General features: G+C 59.9%; 1 protein-coding gene and 1 long non-coding RNA gene across 4 annotated transcripts in view; one reads left to right on the forward strand and one right to left on the reverse strand.

Moving 5' to 3' along the window:
- CANT1 (calcium activated nucleotidase 1) overlaps positions 1-15,420 on the forward strand; it is a 31,184-nt gene extending 15,764 nt beyond the window's left edge. The window contains exons 1-6 of one of the 3 annotated variants that reach the window (XM_047706219.1): positions 7,320-7,451; positions 8,821-8,901; positions 10,044-10,235; positions 10,697-10,828; positions 11,950-12,208; positions 13,982-15,420. In XM_047706219.1, coding sequence (XP_047562175.1) covers positions 8,850-8,901; positions 10,044-10,235; positions 10,697-10,828; positions 11,950-12,208; positions 13,982-15,035 — 1,689 coding nt within the window. In that variant the 5' untranslated portion in view covers positions 7,320-7,451; positions 8,821-8,849 and the 3' untranslated portion in view covers positions 15,036-15,420. Of the gene's footprint in view, positions 1-7,319; positions 7,474-8,817; positions 8,902-10,043; positions 10,236-10,696; positions 10,829-11,949; positions 12,209-13,981 lie in introns of those variants that run through there. The other 2 variants (XM_047706218.1, XM_047706217.1) reach the window with 2 other exon arrangements.
- On the reverse strand, positions 1,947-7,044 carry LOC125086786 (uncharacterized). Its single transcript, XR_007123265.1, has 3 exons — positions 4,884-7,044; positions 4,148-4,265; positions 1,947-4,049 (listed from the first exon to the last, which is right to left on the reverse strand). It is a non-coding gene; the product is annotated as an uncharacterized LOC125086786 (long non-coding RNA).
- Positions 15,421-21,424: the final 6,004 nt, after the last annotated feature.

Genomic DNA, 21,424 nt, shown 5'->3' on the forward strand with positions numbered 1-21,424 from the left:
CCGCGGTGGTTTCACAGGACAGCTGTCTGAGGGGTGCACTCTGTCCTTCTGTTTTGGGGCTGGGGTCTGACATGCCATGGGAGTTCACGGGACAGGCACCATCGGCAGATGGGGAAAGACTTTTCTGGAAAATGAATCATCCAGTCCCGGCTTTTCCTGAATCTGAAGAAGGCTCTTTTGGTCATGGTGGTTAAGATTATAGGCTGGGAAGCCACTGCAGGCTCCAGTCCTGGCCCCGACACTTGCACATGACCTGGGACAGCTTCTCTAACTTCTCTGTCCGTCGGGTTCCTCGTCTGTAAAGGGAGGATGCTGTCGGGAGTAGCCCGATGCTCGCTTGGTTAGTGTGCGCTGCCCCCCTCCCCCGCGGCTGCCCGGGCACTGGGGCGCCCCCGATCACTGGGCGGGAGGAGGATCCCAGGAAGGAGGTCTAGACCCGTTAGGACTTCATTAGTGTGGCTGTGAAACTGCAGGGATGGGACAGTTTCCGAGGGCGGCAGGATCCTAGGAAGCTCTACATCGAAGCCTCCGGAGCCCTGGAAAGGGAGGCCGGGACCGGAAGAGGAGCGTGAGGTCTTAAAGCCAAGTGCGCCCACAGTTCCTTTGGTCTCCTCATGATGAGGGAGCAGGAGGCTGGCTGAGGACAAAGCAGAAGCTGGCACCCTGCACCCCTCTCCGCCCGCTCCCCTCGGTAATGTGTGTGACATTCCTCAGGCACCCCTGACTGCGTAACCTATAAATAAATAGTTAACTTGCAGAGATCACAATCCTGCAAGACAGGAGTCTCCCTTGGTTTACAAATGTCCTAGAGATCTACAAACAAAGAAGTTACCTTATCAATAGCATAAATTTCCAGAGGCACATAACTCAGTTCCTCAAGCCCTAAGGTCACCCTCCCCTCCGTAAACAAAACCGAAGGAGGCTGAGGTAGAAGGAAACGTAAATATAGTTAAATCTCTTCTGAACCTAAATCTCACTAACAAAAACGATTGATAGCAGGATTGTGACATCCCACCAGGAATCTCCCAACTATCTTGATGTTAATGGCTGGCCGAAAGACAACAGGGATCCAGCCGCAAGGGCAAGGCCTCCGCTAGGCCTCGCTAGGCCCCCCATATCCCGGCACCTTGCAGGCGCTCTTTAGCATATGAAAGCTCCGTTGAAACCCCCCTTCCCCTCACCTCCCCCGACCGCAGGGTACTTAACCTGCCGCCCTCACAGCCCGGGGCAGTGGCTCTTCCTGCCCGCGGGTCCCGTCCCCGGGCTTCAGTAAACCGCCACTTTGCACCAAAGACGTCTCAAGAATTCTTTCTTGGTCATCGGCTCCGGACCTCGGCCCACCGAACCTCACCGATGTTCTAGAACTTCAGTCCCTCCCAGCCTGAGAGCAGCCAAGCTCCAGATTCCACTCGACCCCTTGTGGTGTCCCTCCCCTGCTCACTCACACCTTGTAACTAGCCCCTTTCTTCAAGCCTCCTCGGTGACCCCGGTTTGGAGCCATCTGTTTCCTGCTGGGAGCCCGACCCATCAAACACCGCAGGGAGGTCACTTAAGAAGGTCTAGAAGTATCCGTGGACTGAGCGACAAGGAGGGCCCAGTGTTCTTGGCGATCCTGGCGAGAACAGTCCCAGGAGAGCCGTGAGGGAGATGCAGGAGCGCGTCAGCCTGGGCCAGGAGGAGACCGGGCATCGCAAAGTGAGGAGGAAGGATCCGAAAACCCACCCTCAGCCCTCGGAGAAGCCGTGAGCCTGTGGGCGCCACACGCGGTGACTTTGGCCCCCGCGGTTCTCCGTATGTTCGGGCGCAGCTGATCAGCAAAAAGAAAACTCCCGATAGCCACTTTGGAATGGAGTGAAACACAAGTGACTGAGATTAATTTCTTCCCCAATGTTTACCCTGTCATGTACACTTCCAATTGGTAAGTTCCAAAGTAAACTGTACCTTAATAAAGTTGTTAAAAAGGTCTAAATAAAACAAAAATAAAATGCCTCCACGCAAAGAAAATGGTTTTACTGGTGAATCGTATCAAAGATTTGAAGAAGAAAGGATGCCAAGCCCCCACAAAATCTTCTATGATTTTGGACACTTCCCAACTCATTTTATGGGGGCTTCACTATCCTGATACCACAACCAGACAAATATATTACCAAAAAAAAAAAGAAAAATCTAGACCAGTATCCCCGCCCCCATGAACATAGATGAAAAATCTTCAGTAAACCATTAGCTGGTTGAATCCGGCTGCGTATGAAAGTGAAAATAGTTCATGAGAAAGTGTGGCTTCCTCTGGGAATGCAAGATTGGTTTAATATTCGAAAATCGCCAAAATCCACCACATGGACAGACTAAGAAGGAAAAACTATATGATCATCTCCAAAGATACAGGAAAAGGACTTGACCAGACGCATTACCCATTCATGATTTAAAAACAAGCAAACAAAACTCTTAGCGAACTGAGCAGAAAAGGATCATCTCTAACCTGGTAAAGGGCACACGCAAAACCCTACAGCTCGCGTCCCACGTGGTGCTGGAAGACGAGGGTTTCCTCTGGAAACAAGGCAAGAATGCCACTGTCACCACCCCCGCCCCACGGCTTAGCTTCTTACGGTGAAATCATTTTTAAATAACAGACGTTGCCACACTCAGTGAAGCTCTGTCCCCCGCACGCAGCCTTCTCCGGTGCTGACCCTTCCAGTTATCACGCCTGTAAGCACCGTCACTGCACTCACCACGCTTCGTCGCAGTCGTCCGATGGGGTGTCCCGGGCAGCGCAGCGAGGCAAGGACGAGAAAGTCACTCAGGCTGGAAGAGAAAGAGCCTCACTGTCTCTACTTGCCGATGACAAGATGGAGTGGATGGAGAAGCCCAAGACGTCTCCAAAGAAGAGCCACCGGAACTAGCAGTTGAGTTTAGCAAAGCCAAGGGACGCATGGTGCCCGCACAGAAACTAACATTCCTGTGTAGCTACAGCGAGCGACTGGAGACCACGCAATAGATGGAAATCGTTAGATACAAACACGGGGAAGGCGTGTAGACCGAAACTGCTAACATGGATGAGCTCAAAGCCCGAGTACACGGAACGATGTGCCGTCCCGACGGACGGGACTGCTAAATCTGAGATGGGAAGAGTCACAGGCCTTCCGCTCTCTGGCTTCCGGACTTCATATGTATTAAGCCATAAGCAATCAAAGCTGTTGTATTGGCAGGAGAACAATGACCCATACATCGAAGGAACAGAAAGGAGCCCGTAAATAGGCCCCTATGTGTGTGGTCCATGGCTTCGGGGCCAAGGGGCCAGGGAAGTTTAGTGGGGGAGAAGGTTGTCTTTGCGTAAGTGGCGTGGGGACAAATCTGATCTCTGTGGAGACCAACGGCTGGAATCCTTAGCTCCCACCATTCGCAAAATTACCTCGGGATAGACCATAGAACTAAAGGCAGGAACGAACGCTATGAAACTCCAGAAGACCACGGACTTTGGGTCAGGCAGAGACGTCTTCCGCGTGTCACCAAAACAATGAGACTTTGAGCTTCATCTAGATTTGAAACCTTCGTCCTTCAGAGGACGCTGTGAAGATGAAAAGGCATGGAAAGATGAAAACAAGATTTGCAGATCCCATCTGCTAAAGGACTTGCATTCAGAGTGTGTAGAGGACATGGACAACTCAGTAAGAAGACAGGCAGCTCGATTTAAAACGCGCCTGAGCTCCCAATAGGCCCTTCCCCAAAGAGGACGTAGGCGCGACAAGCGTAGGAGAGCGCAGCCGCGTTGGCGCTATGAGGCCCCGCTGCGCTCCCGCCAGAATGGGTACAGTCAAGGAGACTGGAGACGCCAAGGGTCGGTGAAGATTTAGAGTGGCCGGGACACTCCGACGCTTGCCAGCAGGGATGCAGAGCCGTCGGCCACTGCGCAAAACAGCCGGATACTTTCTTAAAACATTAAATATGTAGGAGCGCCAGGATGGCTCAGTCAGTTGCGCTTCTGACTCTTGATCTCAGCTCAGGTCTTGATCGCAGAGTTGTGAGTTCAAGCCCCACACTCGGCATGGAACCTACTTAAAAAAAAAAAAAAAAAAAAAAAAGGTTCAACATCTACCATATGACCGGGTAATCCTATCCCTAGGTGTTTTACACAAAAGAGAACAAAACTTACGTTCACACCAAGTCTGCTCCCCGAATGGTCCGAAGAGCCTTATTGTAACAGTCACAACCCAGGAATGTCCCAAATGGCCTGGACACAGAAAAGCAGAAGCAAACGGCAGTCTGTCCGTCTGGGGGGCGAGAACAGAGGACAGAAATGAGCTTGTTACTGGGATTTGCATGAACGAACCAGTGAAGCGTCATGCTCAGTAGGAGGACCCAGATACGAAACATTACGGACCGAATGTTTCTACTTCTATGGAATTCTAGAACCCACAGATCGGTGGTGGCCAGGGACGGGGGCTGCTGGAGGGGACTGACTGCAGAGGCGCATAAGGGCACTGTCGGGGTGACGAAGATGTTCTGTGTACTGTGGCTGTGGTCCCGGTTGCCGACTGTGTACCTGGGTCAGAGCTCATTCACTCCGCGCGTGTTGTTGTTTGTAATTGTTCTCAAGCCAATTTTTTTTTAAGATTTTATTTATTTATTTGACAGACAGAGACCACAAGGAGGCAGAGGCAGGCAGAGAGAGAGGAAGGGAAGCAGGCTCCCCGCTGAGCAGAGAGCCCAACGCAGGGCTCCATCCCAGGACCCCGGGACCATGACCCGAGCCGAAGGCAGAGGCTTTAACCCACTGAGCCACCCAGGAGCCCCTCAAGCCAATTTTTTAAAAAGAAAAGGTGTGGGTTTGAATCCCAGCGTCTTCCCTCCCAGCCGGATGCTGCCTGTCTGCACCTCTGTTTTCTCACCTACAGAGGGGGTTAAGAAGAGCAGCTGCTCCCAGCACGGCGTGAACATCACACGTGTGGACGGTCCATGACAGTAGCTAGTGGCATGGACACTGGGCAGGTGGGGTAGCCCCCAGGCTGGCGAGCGATCTCTCCTGCCTCGGTGGCGGTGGCTTCCTGGGGACAGCAGCAGCGTGCACACCATCACAGCCGGGCCCAGGCATCCGCGGTGTCCGGGGCTTTCAGTCTCCTCTGAACTGAGCCACTCCGCGCCAGATCGGGCATCTCAAGTGCCAGGTCCGTGGTGCCCTTGCAGAACGCCCCGGGGAAGCAGATACCCATACGCTGATCCCGCAAAGAGGCCTCGGTCCTGTATTTTACTCCTTTCCACTTGAAGGACTTCCCAGGACTGTGGGGCTAAGGCTTGGGCAGCTTGAGTTTTAAACTTGCGGCTGGGAACATTAATGACAGGGAAGCTCAGTTAGAGTGGAGCGGGGTGGCCGGCAGGGGGCGCTCTCCAGGCCGGCGCCCGTGGCTGCTGCTGACCTAGCGGGAGGGAGCTGCTTGCCCCCAGACACCACTTACCTACCCCACCCTTCCCCCGCGACAGCCCAGCCTGGGAGACGTCCCCATGGTGCCAACTCCCGGTTTACCCCAGCGACCTTTCTGTTTCTAACGACCCTCCCTTCCCGCCACGTCAAAGAGCCTCCTCTCTGTTCCGTGGACCCGCCCGTGGCTCTGCGTTGGTTCCTGGTTCCAGATTGCAATTCGCGGCTCTTCCTGAATAAACGGGTTTTTGCTGGTGGGATAACTGGCTGTTTTATGTGTAAGGTTAACACCACCAACACCTCCCGCAAGGCCTCCTTTGTCTCCTTTTCCTGATGGACAACGTGTCTGGGGAGAGCCCCATGGGACCATGTGAGGAAGGTTCTAGAGGTTCTGTGCCCGCAAACCTGAAGCTTCTTAATCCGGACAGGGTCTTAAGACTCACCGTCTCTTCCACCAGTGCTCTTTCCAGATGTCTGCAGTTTCCTTGGAGGGAGTCAGATGAACCCTGGCACCCTCCAAAACCTCATGTCTTGGGCAAAGAGCCATTAAATGCGTGACATTAAATGCGTGACCTCATCCCCGGGACCACAGGCCGCCAGGGAGACAGTGTGTCTCTGCCAGTGGCTGTCAGCCCTGGCTGCACACGGCAGCCACCTGGAAGGCTTTAAAATACCTGTGCCTGTCCCCACCCAGAGACGGTGACTGAGTGGACACAGGCATCAGGAGTTGGTAAAATTCCCACCTGATTCTCAAGTGCGGACCAGGGGACGTTCCGAAGGACAGCTCTCATCCAGAACCTCGGGATGCAGGTGACCAAAACAGAGAGGGCACTGACTGCCTCATTTAACCGCAAATCCCGGGACTTGACCTTGACTTGAGGCCAGCTGGAGCCAGTGGCTCAGACCAGCGCATCAGGACCTGCTACCGCCTCCGTGTCCCGGCTCTGCCCCATGCCCCCTAGAGGGTCCCTCCAAGAGGTGAAGCTGACTCTCACTGCGCTGGGTGCCCTCACGGGCCCTCCCTGACACCATCCCTGTAGCAAGGGGCCCGCAGGGCTCTGAGCTGCCAGCTCTGGGTTCGACTCCGGGGGAGGCTGGGGTCCTCAGAGCACAGCCTGGGAGCGAGAGAGGGTGCTTCCCCGAGGGGAAACCGCGGTGCCACTTTCTCCCAGAGGCCAGGGATGGCTGGAAGGTGGGCTCCACTCTCTACAGCCACTCCAGAGCTGTGTCCCCTGCCCACCCCACCCCACCCCCGCCTCTGGGAGAGAGACACTGGGAGAACAGCGGCCTCGGGGGTGGGTGGCATCCTCTGCCGGTGACCAGCACAGGCTCTGGGGGTCGCCGCTGCGTGTGGGGCCAGCTCTTCCCGGTGCCGGCTGCATACCAGGGCGTGTTGTCTCATGTCTCGGAGCCTCCCTCCCTCTCTTGGGGGATGGGTCCGTGTGGCCTCGCAGAGGGGGGCCTCTCTGGGGGGGTCAGGCCTGCCAAGCGCTCAGAGCCAGGCAGACTCAGAGTGAGCAGCCATCCCGGCGGCGTCCACCCTGCTGGCCACGTGCCAGACCTGGGACACGGCTCAGAGCGTTCAGGGGGAGCCCCCGGTCACACTGGCACAACCCTGCCTGTCTGTGCCTGCCCCCACTCTGCCTCCCCCTGCACCCCTCCTGCCCTCCCCCAACGCCAGCCCTGGGGGCCCTTCCGGCTCGGAAGACTGTTGATGTTCACGCATGGCTCTTGGCCATCTTGCTCTGGTGATGGACAGCTATGCCTCCCCGCTCGGGCCCCCGCCACCCCGACACCCACGGTCGGAGCTGAGGGGGAGGAGGGGCCCAGGGAGTCTTGTTGGCAGCCAACCCCAGAAGAAACTCAAGTCAGGTGGTTTCTAGGAATCGAAACTAGACTGTTTTCTCTAGTATTTCCTGGGACCAGCCTGACCACAATTCACACTGGGAGGGTCTTCTGCGCTGAAGGACAGCCTGCAGAGGAAGCCTGCGGCAGGAAGGGGAGAGGCTCCAGGGCAGCCGACAGAACTTGCCTCAGGCAGGTAAGCTCGTGCCTCTTGCTCTCGGATGGGTGTCCCTCTCTCTACCCAACGTCACCTAGTAGGCATAATCTCCCCCTTTGTACCCAACTGGGGATCTGGTGCTTCTCCTCAGCCCAGGGACCATCACGGCTACTCCCAGATCCAGAAGGTCTCTGTATGGACAGCTGCTCAGGTTGCTCACTGCACAAGGACAAAGGGGCAAGCAGGCTTGGAATTCAGCCCAGGGCGCTTTCTCCAGTTTGTGCATTTCGGCCCAGGCCTACACATGTCCAAAGGAAAAGTATCTTTTTCTAATTTGCAAAAGGCACCAAATGAGCCAGGGGCAAGCAGTCCCTATCGCAACCGCGTAAGTGGGAAAGGGAATCAGGCTACAGTAGGTGGCTGTGAGCACCCTAAGGGCAGCCACGTTTGCGTACAATACACCAGGCACGACCGGCCATTGTTCATGCAGAAGCGGGGTGCTGCCTTGGGGTCAGCAGGCCCTGACCTGTAGGGGTGCCTGCAACAGCAGCCTCTTGCTGGGCCCAGGAGTGCCGCGGGGGCCGCGAGATTCTCTGGAGCCCGAGAGACAAGGACTGGCTCCTCCATGTTCAGGACCTGGCGGGGACACAGCAGGTAGAGAGCAGGTTGGAGCAAGCCCCAAGATTCTAGAGAAGCTAGAACTCCAGGCGAAAGCTGGAAGAGCTGGGCCTCCCCACACCCTGTGCCCCGTCCAGGCTGACTGTGCGGTCTCGGTGGCCCCAGCTTCTCATAGCCTTTGGTTCTTGAGGACACAGACCTCAGGCAGGTCTTCACCCAGGTGCCTGCTCCCCCAGCCCCTACCCAGCTGCAGAGTCAGTCCCAGACCTCAGCCTTGATCCCCCTCCATCGCCCTCCCAGCCACCTCCTCTGGCCCTCTCTGTTACTCCTGCCTGGCTTTCCGTGGCCTCCTGAAGCGTCCCCTCCCTTCGGGGCTCATAGACAGCTCTCCAGGCACACCCCCAGGGGTCCAGCGGCCTGAAGATAAAGCCGAACCGTTAGCAAGGCCCACCAGGCCCCTGACTCCTCCCTCCATCCTCCCCTCCCAGCCCTACTGGCGGCCACACCCAGGGCCTGGTTCTCTGAGAAGGGCTTTTGTTGTTACTGTCCTCCTGCTCAGAGACCTCCCCTGGGCCCCCTTCCCTTGTCTGGGCAAGTCTTACTCCTCCTTGGAGGACCACCTCCCCCAGCAGGTGAGGGACCCCCGTCACACTCACAGCTCAGAGGAGCAGGGACTGTGCCCGGCTGTCATCCTCCACACACAGGGTCTAAACGGTCCTGGACAGACAGGGCCTGGTCCCAAGGGCTGTCCAGCTCTGCCTTCTGACTCTGCTGCTTCCTTCCGCCCCAGGACAAGCGCCTCCCCTCCCAGGAGAGGCTATGGCCGTCCCATTGCTCCTCTGGATGTGGCTGCTGGTGGCAGGGACTCAAGGTGAGTTGTGCCGTGTTTGAGAAGCTGCCACTCCCCCTTGAGAATAGAGGCAGTGTTCTGCTCGGTGCCTAGGTCGCTGGGGTCAGCCCGGGTCTTCTCTCCTGCTTGAAGCCCGGGTTATCCTAAGTGATGGGGGCTTGTAGGTTCTGTGGGGTAACAAGGGATTTTTTTTTTTTTTTTAAGATTTTATTTATTCATTTGACACAGAGAGAGATCACAAGGAGACAGAGAGGCAGGCAGAGAGAGGCGGGGGAGCAGGCTCCCCGCTGAGCAGAGAGCCCGATGCGGGGCTCGATCCCAGGACCCTGAGATCATGACCTGAGCCGAAGGCAGAGGCTTAACCCACTGAGCCACCCAGGCGCCCCATAACAAGGGATTCTTGATTTCATCCCGTGGGAACCAGAGGGACTGAGCAGGAGGAGCCCATCGGACAGACCAAATGCGGGGGGCGGGGCTGGATGCATGAGTCAGGACCCTTCCACACAGTCAGACTTCCAGTGTTCTGGATGCCGGTCCTCGTGCTCTCTGCACCCCGGGCTCAGGAGACCCCGTGGAGCCTGGCTACTCCCCCAGCTGAGAACTGCCCTCTGACCTGGCACCCGGCCCCTCCCTGATCCCGTCCCAGAACAGTCCCACTTGTCTCTGCACCCGACTCATTCTGCCAGTGTTTCTGGGCTGGGGGTCCCCGGGCCTGCTGCCCTAGGACTCCCCCCACAGCCGTCCCACCGTCATGTGCATGGTGCACCCCAAGCCCCATACACCCTCAGGTGGGGGCAGCGTGGGCCCCTCCTCTTCCCCTGTTCTTCCCGGGGGGCCCCACCTCCCCCACCCTCAGGTGCTAGGGCCCTGGTTCCCCCTTCCACCCCTTGTCTATGTATGGAGGAAAGACTCAGACCTCGAAGACAAGATAAAGTGCTTTACCCTCGAGGGGGTGCACGTCTCCCACTCCTCCCCAGTGGGGGAGCCCTCAAAGATGGACGGGGGGCTATAAGGCTCCAGGGGCAGTGGGCACCCCCTGGGGAGGAACTTGACTAGTGACGCTTCTAGGTGGGGGAGGTGACGGGCAGGTTCCCTGCTGGGACGGGGCCCCAGCTGCCTGGCCTCCATCCCTGCTGATGCCTGTGCCCTCTGGAGCCCCATAGGTGCAGAAGATGGGGACATGCGGCTGGTGGACGGGAACACCCCCAGCGAGGGCCGCGTGGAGATCTTCTACAGAGGCCAGTGGGGGACCGTGTGTGACAACCTGTGGGACCTGACGGACGCCAGCGTCGTCTGCCGGGCCCTGGGGTTTACGAATGCCACTGAGGCTCTGGGCGGAGCGGCCTTTGGGCCAGGTAGGCCTGCCTGCCCCAGGAAGGGACCGTCACCTAAGACCCCGCGTGGCCCTCCTCGCGGAGCCCTGGCAGACACTGGGGATCCTCCCGCCCTATTCCCTCGGGGTGCGTCCCTTCCTGAAACGCGCCCCCCCCCCCCCCGAGTCTGGTGCAGGGCGGGTGGTTCTGATGACACAGAACTAGGCCAACTCCTCAGCGGAGGCTGCTTTGTGGCACAGAGTTCCAAGCTTAAACCTGGAGGCGCGCTCGGGCAGTCCCGGGTTCTACTGGGTGGCGGAGGACGGCACAGGGGACCGGGAGGGATGGAGAGCCGCGGTCCCAGTCGCAGGTCGGGAGGCCAGCAGAGCGCTTCTCCTGTGGCCGCTCTCCTGCCTGTGCACGGCTTCTGGGGGAGCAGCCCGTGCAGCAGCCCTTCCCCCCAAGCCCCGCCCAGCCCCCCATCCTCCTTGCTGTGCCACCAGGCACCGGCCCGGTCATGCTGGACGAGGTGGAGTGCACAGGGACAGAGCCCTCGCTGGCCAACTGCACGTCGCTGGGTTGGCTGAAGAGCCGGTGCAGGCACAGTCAGGACGCGAGCGCCGTCTGCACCAACGGTGAGCCCCGGCGCACACGCGCCCTCCGCCCCAAGTTCCCCTGAGACGCCCCCTGGCCCAGAGGGGACAGGACAACCTCCAGAGCCTACCCCGCCCAGCAGCAATTCCAAACTCCGCACCGTCCTCCAATGGAGCGGCTCGCAGAGGCCGTGTTCACCCGGGCCCGACAGGCCAGAGCCGCGGGCCACCTGCACCGGCCACCTGCACGGGCCACCTGCACCGGCCACCTGCCTGTTGCTGCTCTAAACCCCAGCCTCTCCCCGTCGTCAGTCCTCATTCTGGAACATGGGAGGCGGCGCCCACATGCCTGCACAGCAAGCAGAATGTGCCTTCAACGTGCCCCGTGGTGGAAGCCCGCCCCTCCCGCCTCTCCCCTGTCCCCTCTCCCCTGCGCCACGACCTCAGCAGGCGCTCTGTGTTCTGCCGTCCCCGAGCCCAGCGTCACTGTTGTCCACTTGTCCTTCTTCCTGGCTTCGCACGGGGCCAGAGGGCACATCAGGGCATTGATACAAGGATAGGGCAGCGGCGTGGAGGGCTCGCGGTGGGGTGTGGGAGAGGGCAGGGCCGGGAGCAGTCTGGTGGGGAGCCCACGGTAGGAGTGGGGGCCGGAGGAACGGTGGGCTGAACCCACCTGGTTGATGTGTCTGGACCAACTCACACCTGCGGGAGGCACAGACAGACCAGGTGGGTTTAGTTCTCAGCTCGGCGCTGGGACTGTCGTGGGGAGGGGGGCGGCGAGGAGTTGCTTCTCTAGGTCTCGGTCCCTGAGGGAGGCTGCCTGGGACCCCAAAGCTCGAAACTGAGTTTCCAGAAGACCCTCACTCTTCGGACTGTCAAACCAGGGGCAAGGTTTGGGTTCTTAGAAGGGGCTGCCTGGGTCACTGCTTGATGGGTCCGGATTGTAAACGGTGGGGCTTCGAGCTCTGGAAGTCAGCAGGGGCCACCTGAGTGTGGGGGAGCAGGGGAGCTGACCTGGGGTGCTCGGCGGGGGTGAGGGCTCTGGGCCGCAGCCAGGAGCGGCACCCTGGTCTTTGGGGCTGGGAGAGGCTGAGTCCAGGGAGGAGAAGTGCTCTCGGTGACAGCGCCTGACCTGACCATATGCTCCCCTCCGCCCCTCCCAGAAACCCGGAGCACCCACACCCTTGACCTGTCGGATGAGCTCCCCAAGGCCCTCGAGCAGATCTTCGACAGCCAGATGGGCTGTGACCTGTCCATCAGGGTGAAGGTGCGGGACCAGCAGCAGGAGGGCCTGGACCTGTGCGCCCACAGGCTGATCCTGTCTTCCAACCCTGAGGCCCAGGCCCTGTGGAAGGAGCCGGGCCACACGGTCACCATGGAGGTGGACGCAGAGTGCCTGCCTGTCGTCAGAGACTTCATCAGGTGACCGCCCCCGGGTGGGGGTACCAGGGCCCAGGCTCGTCCCCTCCGACAGTGAACCATAGGGTTACGGCGCTGAGCACACTGGTGTACTCACGAACACACGCACGTGCATGGCACACGCGCACTCTCACCCACACACACCTGCGTGCAACCACACTCATCCATGTGCACACGTGCACACTCATGGGTGCACAGGCTGGGCTCACAGTGGTGTGTTCCACACTCACTGGTGTGCACACGCACTCTCCCTGCCACACTTGTGTGCACACACCCATTCACACACTCCTGGATATACGTGCATACTCTGCACGGACACCCGTGCGCGCGTGCACACACACACACACACACACACACCGACTTTCACCAAACACTGCATAAAAAACCTCCCAGAGTAACTGCCACTATTCTAAGAGGTTTCCAGTGCTCTGTGGGTTCCAAACTCACCAGGAACAAGATGCCTGGCCCGGCTTGGTGAGAGGTGGCTACAGGGGCCTAGGGCAGAGCTGGGAAGGGGCCCCGGGAGGTCGCCCAGAGCAGGAGGCTCCTTGCACACTCAAGGCCACGGGTCTGGGCCACTTGCCTCCCAATACCACATCACACAGCCTCTGGGGAGGCCCAGACATGCATGTAGTTGGGGAGAAATTAGAGGCCCAGAAACACACACACACACACACCCCTACCTCTTAGGTAATGTAAGGATGTGGTATAAGATTTCCAAGAACCTACAACCCAGTTAGGAGTTCATCCTCCTGCTCCTCACGTAATGCCCTTGCTTGTGTGAAAGGCAGCACCCCTGTGACCCCAAATCATCACAAAGTCTTACCCAGGCCTTTGCACACAGCTGTGCTGTGCATGTGGTGGGCTCCACAGCACGCGGGAGCCAATGCCCCGGATGAGGAAACTGACACACGGGGGCCCAGCCTGTCCTGCGCCTGGGCCGTCGCCCTCCTGCCAGGCCGCCCTGCTGGGGCCTCCCAGGGGCCAGTGTTCAGAAAGCATCCGTTTAAAAAGAACTGTTCCTTTTTGTTCTTGAGACCTAAAGCTTTATATAGTGGGAAGTGACATTTAAGAGAAAACAACAAATGGCCATGGAAAGAGATGAAAATGGTTTCTTTCCACCACGTGAGAAGTCGGTAGCTAGCCCGCGCCCTTCCCAGTGGGGTCAGGGATTTCTGTGATATGTTTGAGGACGAGGGCATGTGCCCATCCCACTCCCCCCCTTCCCGGGCCAAGCTGGAGTCATGCCCTGGGTCACCAGGAGCGGGGGCTCCCAGTTGGCAGGGGAAGCAGATGGGGGACAAACTGGGGTGATGCTCATGTCACGGGAGCACGAGACAGGTGCCGGGGACTGAAGGGGTCCGGCTGGGCTTGTGCCGGCGGGAAGAGAGGGCAGTGCCACACCGCCGCTCCAGGCACCTGCCCCCAGCCAAGGGGTCGGCAGTGACAGGGAAGGAGGAGAGCAGGAGGTGGTGGGGCGGCCTTGGTCATGGGGGAGGGACGGAGCTTCGTGCTCCGGGACCCTGGGATCTACCTGCTTGTCTGTGCCATGGCTCTGAGCCAGTCTGAGACGGGAAGGTGGGTTGACCCAAAGGATAAATCCATGGGGCACAGAATGCCCCTCGCGATGGGTGGCACCCCAGGGGGTGTCCGTGGGTCAGTGGGCAACACCTGCTTGGCGGTGGTATTGGAGAGGCAGGCTCGGCACACGCCCGGGCACCCCGCTTCCTGCAGGGGCGGGGGACTCCGGGTGCTCAGCTCTCGCTCCCCTCCCAGGTACTTCTACTCCCGGAGGCTGGCCGTCTCCCTGGCGTCCATGAAGTGCTTCCACAAGCTCGCCTCCGCCTACGGCGCCCAGCAGCTGCAGAGCTTCTGCGCCGGCCTCTTTGCCATCCTCCTCCCCGAGGACCCCTCTTTCCAGACGCCCCTGGACCTCTATGCCTATGCCCTGGCCATGCGGGACCCCGTGCTGGAGGAGCTGTGTGTGCAGTTCCTGGCCTGGAACTTCGAGGCCCTGACGCAGGCCGAGGCCTGGCCGGCCGTGCCCACGACCCTGCTGCGGGTCCTGCTGTCCAGGAGCGAGCTGGCTGTGTCCAGCGAGCTGGCGCTGCTGACGGCCTTGGACGTGTGGAGCCAGGAGAAGCAGCCTCCCCGCAGGGATGTGGAAGACCTGGTGGAGCAGATCCGGTTCCCCATGATGCCGCCCGAGGTGCTGTTCGAGCTGCAGTTTAACCTGTCCCTGTACGGGGGCCACGAGGCGCTGTTCCAAAAGAAGATCCTGCAGGCCCTGGAATTCCACACCGTGCCGCTGCGGCTGCTGGCGCAGTACAGGGGCCTGAACCTCAGCGAGGACGCCTACCGGCCTCGGCTGTACACCTCGCCCACCTGGAGCGCCTCCATCTCCGGCAATTCCCAGGTCTCGTCCGGCTATTGGAACAACAACTACCGGTCCTTCCAGACCCCACAGCACCCCAGCTTCCTGTTCCAGAACAAGCGCATCTCCTGGTCTCTGGTCTACCTGCCCACCGTCCAGAGGTGTTGGAACTACGGGTTCTCGTGCTCCTCGGACGAGGTCCCCCTCCTGGGCCTCTCCAAGTCTGACTACTCAGATCCCACCATCGGCTATGAAAACAAAGCCCTGATGGTCTGTGGGGGACGCTTCGTGGCCCAGGTCACCGACTTTGAGGGACAGAAGGCCAGGATCCCCAGTGCCCTGGGCACCAACAGTTCCCGGAGCGCCTCCCTCTTCCCCTGCCCGGCAGGCTCCTTCAGCAGCTACCAAGCGGTCATCCGCCCCTTCTACCTGACCAACTCCTCGGGCGTGGACTAGACAGGAGCGCAGAGAACCCCGGGGCCTCCCAGAGCCGCGCATTCCCCCCCAGCGCCGCGCATTCCCCCCAAGCTGCTTCTTGTCTGCAGCCATCCCCAACAGTGGCCACCAGAGGGCGCTCCTGCTTTCATTGATCTGAGCTTAGAGAAAGTACTGGAAGGTTTCAACAAATGCTTCCCACTGTGCCCAGAAGTCCCAGGACCACTCCCCACCCCTACCCTGTATAGCGCTGCCGCTGCTGCCGCCGCCGCCGCCAGGCTGGTTTCCAGGTGGAGAAGCAGAGGGACCTGGCGGGGCAGCTGCTGGATTTTCCACGCCGATTTTTACTCCCCTGCCCTCTGCTGTCCCCCATCTGAGATCACTAAGATGGCCTTGGGATTCCCAAGTTCCCGCGTTCGTGTGCAGTCATGAGTCCATTCCGCACGCGGGTGTTGGGCGTGCTGGGCCCTGGGGCACAGAATGAGCAGACACAGTCCCTGTCCTCATGAAGCTACAATCTGGGGGTCAGGACACAAGTAGACAGACATGCGGGGTCGTTAAAATTGGAGCGACAGGTGAAGGAAACCAAAGGAGGTGCGGGGGGCGGCGGGGGCTGAACCCACTCGGGGTTAGAGCTCTGTGGGGACATGAGGAGTGAGCAGCGGCGCAGGAAACAGGGATGGGGGGTGTGCGCCCCAGGGAGGAGCGGCCACTGCTCAGCTCCGCGCCTCTGTCAATCCTCACGCGTGTGCAGGGACGGGGACCCCGTGCCTGTGAGAATGGGACCTGGAAGTAACCTCCATGGCCCTGAGTAAGGTGGCCGGCCACAACACCCACGACAGGGCGGACCGGCCGGAAGGACGTGCTGTACGGTACCGGGCGACCCACAGACTCTAGGCGGCGGGGGACCAAGTCTGGGGCCCAGAGAAAATGCCACCCCTGGGTTCTGAGTGCCCAAGGCCTCCCCCACTGCAAGGGAGATGGGAACTCAGAACTGTCCCTGCTTCTCCGTGACACACGCTCCAGGCCCAGGGCCCCTCGTGAAAGCTTCCGGTTGGCTGAGCCCAGGCCACGACGCCCGCCACTCTCGGCCTGGGTCTGAGCACGAGCCTCTGGCCGGTCATGGCCTCAGGAAGGGGAGGCAGCACCCGGCTCCCCTGGTGGAAAGAGCGGGGGTCAAAGGGTGGGAAGCCACGGTGGCAGCAGGCCCCGCCCCACACTTCTTCCCCTCCCACTGCTGCCAACGCAGGGACACGATCCTCCCGCCTGACCCCCGCCACTGCCCCCAGCTCCGATGGCGCACCGGCCCCAGCTCTGCCGTCGTGGCCACTCCTGTGGCCGTCCCATGCCATTGGTCATTTTGCTTCCATCGCCAGTTGATGAGCCCGGTCACTGCCGTCGGGCCCAGCAGCAGGTCAAGGCCGACAGAAAGCAAACATTCGTGTCCGTACGCCCTGGATGCAGCAGGACACGCCGTGGGTGCAGTCAGCCCCGTGGCACCAACGGCCGCTCCCCTCTCCTATGCTCCCCGACCCCGTGGCCCCTGCCTGTGCGGAAGAAGCCCGCAGCCCAGCCATGGGAGGAGGACTCCCTCCAGGTCTGCCCGAGTCCTTCCCCGCTCCATATACTTTTGAGGGTCAGTGCTGCTCCCCCAGCTCCCCTCAAGCCGCCCTTCTCCACCCCCCTTGGACTGGCCCGAGGCCATGGTGAAACTGTCACGTGCGACGTGAAGGGGTCTCGTGGTAGAAACACTGGTCTCTTGGCGGGGGCTGGGGGGACCTTTCCATGAGCAGTCACGAGACATAAACGTCCTCACCCTCTGTGACTTCCAAGACATCTGTCTTCTTCCTCGTCCCCGGGCCTGCCGTCACTCCCCCACACTACTCCTTCCATCCCAGGCTCTCTGACCAAACCCCTAGCCTTCTCCACAGGCAAGTGGCCCCAGACCATCTTCCCTGTACCCAAATGGAGAGTGAGATGTCTGCTCAACCTTCAGTCCCTAAGGGAGGGCGACGGCGCACAGGGAGCCCCCCCACGTGGGGCTGGCCTGCCCTGCGCGCCTGAAGCCAGGCCTGTGTTTTTCCCCCCCTCGAGGCTATAGGGGGCCGGTGGGGGGGCGGGCTGAGATGCAAGAGAGCCCCAGTTCGTAGGTGCAAGTCACCCATGCCTCCTGGGATCGATTGGGCCACCCACCTGTGGCTAGTAGCTCAGATCCCGTCTAGTTCACGGAGGGCAGCCTGGGACCCGTGTTCAGGTGCTGGGGCCCAAAGCTGGTTGTGGGTGGAAGGAGAGAGGTTCCCTGCTGAAGAGGGTGGGGCATGACTTGACTCCAGACCCCCAGACACCTCCTGGGGGGTGTTCCTGCCAGGCCCCCTGAGCTCCCCAGTGCACCTTCGTGAAGCTCAAGCCCCCTGGGTTAGCAGCTTGTGAAGCCATCTGCCCTGGTCCTGCACCTCGTGGACAGCTGGCCACATCCTCCCCTTGCCATCGGGAAGCCCTTCCACCTGGCGCCCCCCTCCTGGGTCTGTGTCCTCCGGCATTCAGGGAAGAGAGCTGACCAGGTCTGTCCAGCTACGGGCTACGGATTAACCACCGAGGTGCACACATCGGGGTCCTGGGTCCCGGGTTCCTCTCTCGGTATCACATTGAGGAGCTCATGGGTCTCAGGGGAGTCCCGTTGTCCATCGGCCAGCTGCGGCAGTTAGCACGACTCTCAGACGCACACACAGCACCAGACCTCTGAGGGATGCACCTGTACTGGGTATTTCTAGCATCGGCTGCTCATAATGAAAACCCAAAACAGCGGTGACTTACCCGAGATACTTTCTTTTGCTCTCACACAGGAGAGATGAGGCCGTCTTTCTGGGGGTAGGCACCTCCTCCCCACCACTGTCTCAGTTGTCCTCGAGGTTACCTCATGGTCCATAATGGCTGCTGTGATTCCAGCCATCATGTCCACTTTTCAGGAAGCAGGAAGGAGGTAGCAGAAAGGGGCAAAAGGTGCTTTCCCCCAGCTGTCCATCCCCTGACACTGCATCTTTATGGTTTGCATATAAGGTGGCTCACTTTCCTCACCCTTGCTTCGGTCCCATCGGAAACAACTGCCCTGAGACTGCAACCCTCGAATACTCTTTGTTCTTCATACTATGTTACGGACAGCAGTAGGGTCCCCAACATCTTGCCTCCAGTGGGTCCTCCCTACCAGGTGCTGCAGGCAATAACCGAATCGACTGGTCCACACTGCATTGCGATCCTGTGTGCCAGTGGCATTTCAAGAGACAGGGTTGATGGTTTACAACACATACATGTATTTGTGTATATAATACATACGTGTGCGTATATATCCCCTATACGTATAAAATCTAGAGCTCAGTTAATCAATCTAGATGCGTTACATCTGTGCGCCGAGCACCCGCCCCTCAGATCTCAACACTGATGCTTCCCTCAGCCCTAGAGGGCTCCCCCCTCCTCCTCCCAGGTGCTACCACACCCCCATAACCACTGCTCTGACTTCTATCAACACCGACTAGTCTCTCCCATTCTCGAACCTCACGTAAATCGAATCCCACAGTACGTACCCTGCGGCGTCAGCCTTCCTGGGCTCAGTGTTCTGTCCAGGAGGCCCGTGCCTGTCGCTCCATGCGGCAAGGCAGAATTCCGTTATATGAATCTGCCACAATTTTCCAACCCAGTCCGCAGCCAGTGGGCCTCAGGGTGCGCCCGGCATCGTGGTATTTTGAGTAAAGTCTCTCCGAGCGCGCTTGTGCAGCCCCTTTGAGGACGCGTGGACTCACTTATCTCAGGGGTACCCCTAGCAGCAGAGTTGGAGGAGTCTATGTTTCGCTCTAGCGGACGCTGCCAAACCCTCTTCCTTGGTGCAGGTGCCATGCCCTCCTCCCTCCCCCCACGCGCGCGGGAGCTCCCCGTCCCATGCGACACCGGGCCCCGCACGCTATGGTCCTAACTGCAGCCGTCCCGGGGGGGGGCGGGGGCGTAGTGGGTGCCCCCACTGCTTTCAGCCCAACATTCTCCGAGGGCCCCTCACCTGGAACCCATTCCCAGCACCCACGTCTACACCAGCCACCGCTCCTAGCTGCCAGTGACAGAACCCAATCTGCTGAATCCAGGCAGAAGAAGGTTCAGGGAAGGAACTAGAAAGCTGGCGGAATGGAGGGAAAGACTCAAGAACCAGCCTCGGGGACTGAGCAACAATTCAGAAACTCAGTGTTTCAGGTGACTGGCCCACTAACAAGGCGTCCGGCCCTGGGAATCGTCGCCTGGGCTGGCTTCTGCGGGAATGCTCCTCTTCGCTCCCACAGGGCTGGCTGGGCTCCTCGCATCGGGGGCCTCACCTGGGTGGGACAGCTGGGAGCGTCGGGCCCCTTCTCCATGGGGCCTCTCCTCCTGGTGGACGCTAACCCAGGCTTGGGCACGCGGTGGCAGAGCTCCCAGTGAGAGGCCCCGTAGAGCCAAGGGAGGGAAAATGGCCACCACCGCCTGTCCTGAGGACCTGCTATTTGGTTCTTTTTTTTTTTTTTTTAGATTTTATTTATTGATTTGAGAGAGGAGAGCAGAGGCAGAGGCAGAGGAAAGGGAGAAGCAGACTCCCTGCTGAGCAAGAAGCCCAATGCGGGACTCGATCCCAGGACCCCTGGGCCATAACCTGAGCAGAAGGCAGATGCTTAACTGATTGACACCCCGGGGGCCCCAGGAGCTGCCATTTGAAATCGGCCCCGGCCAAGGGGCTGAGGATGGCTGGACCCCGGTAGTGAAGTTAGAACTGAAACCGCCAGCACCTCGCCATGGACATGCCCACGCCGCCAGGGACCCTGGGTTCCGGATGCCGCTGCCATTGTTCTCCCTCTGAAAGCATCCCGAGCCGTCCCCGACACACCGAGCCACGTGCTGCCCCACGGAGAGGCCACCGGGGAGCGGCAGCCTGGTCTCAGCCACGTGCTGCCCCACAGAGAGGCCACCGGGGAGCGGCAGCCTGGTCTCAGCCACACAGCAGCAGGTGTCCCAAGCGCAGGAGGGAGATTCGGAGGACTGGCTGAACAATGGAAACAGCACGGCCTCTGTCCAGGGCAGACGAGGCCTCCAAAGGGACGCTGTGGTGCCACGTGTGCCCCACGAAAGTGACTCCAGACAGAATATCAAGTTAGACAGACAGACAGACAGACAAGCTGCAGAACATTCCTGCCTGTCTGCCGAGTCTCCGTGTCCCCCACCCCCCAGACCCTGCCCCAAATGACCCAGGTGTTCCTTCTGGGACCACCCCTCCCACACTAAGCTGCCGTGGGGTGACCCCAGGGAGGGGCCGAGGGGAGCCCCCCACGGTCTCTGCCATAGTTTTTGGTTTGGGGTGAGGAGCAGGGGACCCGTATTCCTGTTTTTGTGGGTGGAGGGGATGCGTGGGCCACCCTTTGACCCCGAGAATACTTGTGTATCCCTTGTACAATGAAAGGTTTTTATTGTCTGGTTTTTACGTCTTTCTTTTCTTTTCTTTTTTTTTCAATTGAGGAGCTCTGACACAAGGAAAGTCTTTTTAAAAGCCGTCCGCTTGCTGCTCAGGCCCACACACCTCAGGTTCCGGCCAGGGCCATGCACGGACATGCTCAGGACGTGCCGAAATGCGCGCTGGCTTCCTTGTGCCCCAGCCGTGTGGCTCCGGGCGAAGGTGGCGGGCCCTGGCCCCAGCGAGCGCTGGACAGAAAAGGTTTGATGTGGCAGCAGCTGATCCTCCGAAAGAATGTCGCTGGGGGGCCGCCAGAGCTCAGCGCCAAGCATGTGGTCCTTGCAAAAGGCAGGCAAGGAACGCAGAGCCCAGTGCCTGGCCCCGCCTCCCGCACCGCTGCCGGCCACCACCGGGTGGCTCTGTGCGCACAGACGCCGGCGCCCCGTGCCCCCCTCCGCCGCCTGCCCTCGAGCCAGCGGGCCGGGTCTCTGCCGACCAGAGACAAACACAACACAACCGGCTAGTGCCCGGAGGGAGCCGAGACGTAGGGGCTTGGGGGCACCACGGGCTGTGACCTATAGGGAGAGAGGAAGGGGCTCTTGGAGACGGTCGGGGCAGAGCCCAGTATGCTGAACCATGGGATGGTCGGTCTGGAGGGGGCAGCGTGGCCAGGGGAGCAGCCAGAGGGGCTGTGGGGCCCCAGGGTGAGGCAGGGACAACACCCCACATGAGTCACCGGGGGTGCGTGCTCCTTGGTGGAACCTGGCCCTCGGGGACAGCCAGCACCAGCACCTGTGACCCCCACGTGCCCCCTAGAGCCAGCCTCCAGCCCTGCTGGAAGAGGGGGCCCACCCCAGACCTGTCTGCCCAGGTCAGATCAGGGGGCTGTGCACCCTGCCGGCCAGACTCCAGAGGGGCGGGGATCCAGGCCCGTGTCATTTTTCCGGGGCCCCCA

The sequence above is a fragment of the Lutra lutra genome, chromosome 16 (assembly GCF_902655055.1).
Source record: "Lutra lutra chromosome 16, mLutLut1.2, whole genome shotgun sequence".
In the NCBI taxonomy this organism is placed as follows: domain Eukaryota; kingdom Metazoa; phylum Chordata; class Mammalia; order Carnivora; family Mustelidae; genus Lutra; species Lutra lutra.